The following is a 6,457-nucleotide window of genomic DNA, read 5'->3' on the forward strand; positions in this document are numbered from 1 at the left end:
TGGCCCTGGTGCTTGTCTCCTAGTTCCTCAGTTATTCTCTTTCATAGCTGGTTGGGCCAGGAACAGAAATGGGTCCTGGATGAGCAGCACCCATCACTCCTTGGTCTTTGCTGTGTTAGCAATGACAGACCTATTCCATGTAAGGAAGCTGGGGGGAGGGTGAGCTTGTTCTGATGCAGCATCCAATTTCCCTGGCTGCTTCTCTACTGCTGAGAAGCAGGAAAGAAGATGAGCCTAGGGCTGCCTCATGGGAAGTGAAGGGTGACTCTTGTGTTCACAGCTGCTTTGGTGTGTTCTGTGCAGATGACCTGGCTGCAAAAGCCAATGTCCTGATCGACCCATCGGAGCTGCAGGCAGTGACTATGGACGATCTCGATGAAGATGAGGAATCAGCAACATCGGCAGCACAGGTGAGCCGTGTACTGTTATTCACCTGCGGTGTCCCTGGTGCCAGGGCAGCAAGCTCAGCCTCTGGCTAGAAAAGCTTTGCTTTAGAGGAAGGCAGTGTCTGGGCCAGGACTGTAATCAGCCCCTGGGCAGTCAGATAAACAGCTGTACTTACATGTGCATCGCTGGAGATCAGCAAGGTCCTGGATGCACCAGACTGGAGCAGCAAAATTTTCTTTGCTCTGCTCTCTCACTACCCACTGAGCTGAATATGCCCCCTCACTTCCATGGCAGCTCTTGGTGCTTGCATTTGTAAGGCAACTGCAGACAGAGCAGCTTCTTGCTGTGTGGATCTGCTGCTTGTACCAGGCATGGGCCCTTAGAGGAAGGAATATCCATTTGCTAACCTGGCACTGCTGGCCCAGCCATGATAGGAAGTGGCCACTGTGCATCTATACCAACATCCTTGCAGGGACAAGGGAGGAATAGAGGGAAGCCAAACAGCTAGAAGTGTTTCTCCCTTAATTTCTCTTCAATCTCAGCGTCCCTCTGCTGCCCTGGCCATTGGTGGAGCTCTCGCTAGACCAGGCTGGCTCAGCTCCCCCACCCTGGGCCGTGCCAACCGCTTCCTCAGCACGGCAGCTGTCAGCCTGATGAACCCACGGCGGCCTCTTGGTGCCCTGGAGAAGATCAAAGTGCGCACACTAAGTGTGGAGCAGCGGACAGAAGAGGACAGTGAGTACTTCTGCTGCGTGCTAGCATGACCCAGGTGGTCCCTGGGAGAATGGTGTCTTCCAGCTCCCAGTACATTCAAGAGGAAAGCAATCTATTTACTGCCAGCATTACTCCTTCCCACAAGTCCACAGTTAACCACTTTACCATCCTGAACACGACACTGGTGATGCTGTCACTCTCTGCTTGTAAGAAGACACTGACTTGGTTCCTGCAAGCACAGTGAGACTTTGCAGGGAGGTACTTCAAAGGCAGCGGTAGCCGTGCTCACTCTGGACACAGAGCAGCCAGATGCTGACGTGTGCAGCAGCACCACTGTTGCTGTTGGGCAGGCCAGGCAGGCCTCCTGAAGCATGTACAGAGCTCGAGGAAGTGGGACCTGCATGGCCTGGGTCTGTTTGAACAGATCTGGCAGGTCAGCCTGGTGCAGGCAGTGAGACTGGAACGGTGTGTTAGTGTGTCTAGTGAATCACAGGGGCTGGGAAGGAGCACTGTGTTACAGAGGCACAGCAGGGCTTTGGCTTCAGAGGGGTGCAGGCAGAAGCTGAGATGCCAAAATGCCTTGCTGAGAGCTTCTCTCCTGTCTTGGGGTGCATTTGCAGTTGAAGGCAGCCATGGAAATGAGGGTCTTTTACTGGGCAGACCCCCAGAGGAGCCAGACCAGCTCATCACAGAGAACTCCCTCCTGGAAGTCCTGGATGGGATAGTGATGATGTACAACCTCAGTGTCCACCAGCAGCTTGGGAAGGTAAGCAGCACATGCTATGCAGGAATCCGTTTCCCCAGCCTCCATGCTTCTGCACTGACTCTGTTTTCTGCATATTTAGTGACTAAAGTGAATGCCCTTTCCTTCTCCTCCTAACCCCCATGGGGGATCTGGTTGCATGCTTATGTGTCTAGGGAAAAAAATACCCTCATTTATTGTTGGAATCTGCTTGTTTTTCAGATGGTTGGTGTGTCAGATGATGTGAATGAATACGCCATGGCACTGAAAGACACGGAGGAAAAAATCAGCCGCTGCCCGAAGAGGGTAAGTGTCTCTGGACTCCTAGCTTCCTTCTCTGGTAGAGCCTCAGTATCTGGCAGAAAAGATGAAGCACAGTGGGTGATTTCCAGCCTTGGAGTGGCCAATGTTTTGGATGGGGTAGTAACCCATGCCTGGAGCTGGCAGCCACATTTCATACTGTGCCAGCCCATTGTACCACTGCCTCAGGGAACAGAGGGACTGAAGCAACCACTTCAGCTGCTCCCGGACAAGCTGTAGCAGCTTGCAACCTCCATGTGCTGCAGGCACCTCGGAGCCGGTCTCTGTGGGTGGGGACACTCCAGTGCTGAACTTGGGACACATCTGTTGTATTGCAGATGCTGGAGACTGAATGTATCCAATGATGCATTAAAAAAGTATCCCTGACAGCAGCTGACCCTAAGCTGCTGCCCACACTGGACCAGCATCTGCATCAGGCCTTGTGGGCTGCAGCTGAAACTGATAAGTGTTCTTTATAGCACTGCTTCCCACTCCTTCCACAGAAAGGCTGCTGACCCCCCTTCCCTCCTGCCTAGCTAGCACTCCCTAGGTAGCCCCAAGGTGGTATTTGCTTTTGCATTGTTTATCCCTCTCTGAAAAAGGATGCTGTAAATGACATCTGCCCTCACATCTCTGCACTTTTTTCAGAGAAGAGACATCCATGAGGAACTGCTGAAGAGCCAAAAGGTCTTCTCTGAGAAGCTCAATCACCTAAGCCGACGCCTCGCATGGATAAATGTCACCATTTATTCAAAGGTGGGCAGGAGCATAATGTGAGCAGCTTGGAGGAGGCCGAGCAAGTGTGCCTCTGTATCTGTGCTGCTCAGCTCACATGTCACAGGTGTCATTTTCCCTGGTGTTGGAGCAATGTCAATGATCTGTGGCCTTGTTTTTTCCCTTGTGCATCAGGGACTCCTTCCTAGGCCTGCACTCCATTCTGTCCCAGGCTTGCTCCCATGGTGTTTGTTAAGACACAGCCCAGTCTGTGCTGTAGGCTTTCCCTTGGGGCATCAGGCCTCTGCACCACAGACAGAAGGGTGCAGGTCAAAGGGAGATTCAGTTCTCAGGGCATGTCTAGACGATAGAGGCTACTGTGAACCATTTCTCTGAGCTGTGATGTGCATCACAGGGTGGTCTCGCTAGCGCTGTCTTCCCAAAATCTGCAGGATCCAAGCCTACGGTTTTTTGTTCAGGTGTTCTCCCCTTCTTCACTTGCTTCCCACATAGAGCAAGTGCATTCTGCATTTAGTAATGCAGTGGCTGCACAGGTTGTTCCTTCTCCCTTGCATTCACCATTTTTCCAGGATGAAGTCTCTGGTCTGTTTTCACATGAGCAGTTTACGCTCTGTAGATCTCTTCCTGTCGCACCTTGCACATTGCTGTGCCCCATCTGTGTTTGTAGCTTTTTTCTGCTGGGGAAGAAAAAACATGTTTCTCTGAACATGCAGTGGCTGCAGGGTCTCTGCATGTGTCCCAGGATGTTAAACAGGGAGGGGAAGAGTGGTAGTTCCTATGAACACATCTGGCAGAGCTACAGATCCTGACTCAGGCCCTCTTCCCTCATCCCTTCCTTCAGTCCCAGAGCAGGACTGCAAGGCACAGCGCTGCGCTGCAGCTCTCCAGCTGCATTAGCATAACCCATGCTTGCCAGAAAATAAACCTTTCTTCCCGGACTGCTCTTGAAAGGCATTAGCAGCATGCATTGCAGGGATCGTTGCAGTGGCCTGTGCAGGAACACTATCCATATCTCTAGATGATCTATTGCAGCCCTGCAATTGCAACAGAGGGACACATCTGCATGAGCATTACAGGTACTGTTGATGCTGATGGAGAGAAAGAGACTGGTTCTGTCAGAAGTGACATCCTTCTCTGTGCTGAAGTGTCAGAGTATTGGAGAGGCTGCTTCTTCCTCAGGGGAATTAGTCACTAGTTTATTCTGAGCTGAGGGATTCAAGGTTAGATGAAAGGGAGTGCTAACAGCTTACAAACACTCTTGGTTTCAAAGTAGATAATCCTGTCTTAAAAACACCCCCGTGGGAAGACCATTTCAGCTTATTTTATTATGGCACTCTATTTATCCATCACACTGTGGATAATCACATCTTTCTTTGTATCCTCTTGGTGTAGGCTTTCTTCTAGCTTGGCTCTACCTGAGATGACTTTTTGAGGTTATCAAGTCTTAATAAAACCATGTGCAGCTTTCTTTACCTTATTGTTGTCTGCACAATTGCTTTTTATCCTGAAAGCAACAGTTGAGCGGAGATGTGTGTTGGTGTCGAGATAAGGATGTCTTTTGGTCAATTTAGTTGATTTACACTAGTTTGGTCTAATTTACAGAACAAACCTGTGTAAATCTTCCAAAGACGGTAGCAACCTTAGAAAAGCCACTAAGCAAATGAAATCACTTATCGCTACCTCTGATTTTAATTTTTTTTAATTAGAAGCATAACCCCTCTCCATCTATTTTTATGCAAATTGCTATTGCTTACAATATTTCTTGGCATTGCAGGATATGAAATAATACTTCCTCTTTTTACGGCTTTGGTGCTGATTTTTGTAGCTTAAAGTTGTGTAGATGCCCTTAAATTTCCTGGTTTTAATTTAGGACACCTGAGTTTTGCTTAGAGAAGCAAGAAGCCGATGTTCCTCAGGACAGTAAAGCTATTTGAATGGCTGGCACAGTCTCCAAAAGGCTGTGGCTGCCTAATGCAAAGATCTGAGTTGGTATGAGCATTCAGCATGTTCCCATTTAATTCCTACAAGGGACCAGCTTTCTTTCCAGCAGGTGTATGCTGTGTTTGCTAGTGGCTGCCTTCCTTCAGCCAGTGTACTTGGAATACAAACTAGCATGCCTTTTTTGCGATCAGGCTTGTGCGGCCAGATATATCCTACTGAGGAGTAGTTCTTCAGAGGGTTTCAAGGCTCAAGTGAGATAAAGCCATCGGATGCCATGCTGATGGTAGTTGTGCTCTGAGCTTGAGGTTGGTGTAGAGATCTCTGATTGTTCCTTCCACCTAACGCTTCTGTGGCCCTGTGAAAAGACTGAATGGCACAGGTCTTGTTGATGAACTTAAGAGCAGTGGTCTGAGGAACATCTTAGATATGGAGACATTTCTGAGGTCTAAGCGTGGTGCCGACTGTTGCGTTTCTCCAAGCTGGACAAAACTGAATAGGGATTGTTGTGTTCTCTCTGGCCAGGAGAAGATGCAGGATATATATTGGCTGCTGCGAGTGTGTATCCGCACCATCGAGCATGGCGACAGGACAGGCTCACTTTTTGCTTTCATGCCAGAGTTCTACCTCAGCGTGGCTATGAACAGCTACAGTGCACTCAAGAACTACTTCAGCCCCGTAAACAGCATGGAGGAACTTCCAGGTAAGGGGATGGGGAGGCCTTGCTAATTCTGACCTGATAAAGTCTAAAGCAAGCCACATCCTCACAGTGAAGTAATGGTAGTTGGGCATCATCCCTTCTGTGCCCTTTCCTTGTTGTGATGTACTGCACAAGTCTATTGTCTGTGTGCTGTGGGGCAGGCGCTGAGTGCTGCTCCTTGAGTACCTGCTGGTGAGCCGTGACCATTGCTGAGCTTAAGTAGGGCGCCCATGCCTTGCCCAAAGTTGTCACAGTGTTGGCTGTAGTGAAAATCTCTGGAAGCTGTGGATTTTATTTTCAAGGAAGCACCAGGAATGGGCTGGAGGTTGTGATTGCTCTGGCAACGCGTGCCACTGCCTGCTGGTCGCTGTGGGGGGGGAAACGTGATGTGAGTGCAGGAATTGGGACTGCTTCCAAATGTCGCTGGGGTTTGGATACATTCCTATGGAGATGACCACCCACTCGATGCTAAGAGTCTGGGTTTAGGTGGATTCCCTCTGTGCACGTTCTGTGCTTTTCCTGACTAAGTGATCTCAGCAAACTCTTAGCAAATTGTTCTGCGCTTTCCAGAGCCCATGAAAGTAAGAAGAGCTTCTGTTCCCACCAACAAGACAGAGCTAAAGTGTTCACATCCATTAAGTGGCAGCTGTGCCTGCTCTTCAGGGGAGCAGCAGAATTAAGCGGTAGCAGATTTCTTCAGGGCCTGCAGGCTGGACATGGCTTTTCTGCGTAGATCTAGGGTGTTATTTGTGTTGCTGAGCCTCTCCTGCACTAGGGATCTCTCCCTTGCCATCTAAATCAGTTGCATGGTTTTATCTTTTTCTGAGTAAATGTTTTAGACTCTGCAGACTGAGGCAAGTGGCTCTGTTGGAGATGAATGTGCTTTCCCAGATGTCTGTTTGGACAACTAGACAAAACTACAAAGTTAGCTGTAGCAGGAA

At 49.4% G+C, this 6,457-nt stretch overlaps 1 protein-coding gene across 1 annotated transcript in view; it reads left to right on the forward strand.

Moving 5' to 3' along the window:
- Positions 1-6,457, forward strand: part of RNF123 (ring finger protein 123) — a 47,844-nt gene that overhangs the window by 19,936 nt on the left and 21,451 nt on the right. The window contains exons 21-26 of the mRNA XM_035901571.1: positions 304-410; positions 924-1,122; positions 1,722-1,867; positions 2,066-2,149; positions 2,792-2,899; positions 5,342-5,519. Of these exons, the coding sequence (XP_035757464.1) occupies positions 304-410; positions 924-1,122; positions 1,722-1,867; positions 2,066-2,149; positions 2,792-2,899; positions 5,342-5,519 (822 nt within the window). The remainder of the gene's footprint in view (positions 1-303; positions 411-923; positions 1,123-1,721; positions 1,868-2,065; positions 2,150-2,791; positions 2,900-5,341; positions 5,520-6,457) is intronic.

Source organism: Egretta garzetta, unplaced genomic scaffold (assembly GCF_000687185.1).
Source record: "Egretta garzetta isolate BGI_Z169 unplaced genomic scaffold, ASM68718v1 scaffold1141, whole genome shotgun sequence".
Classification (NCBI taxonomy): domain Eukaryota; kingdom Metazoa; phylum Chordata; class Aves; order Pelecaniformes; family Ardeidae; genus Egretta; species Egretta garzetta.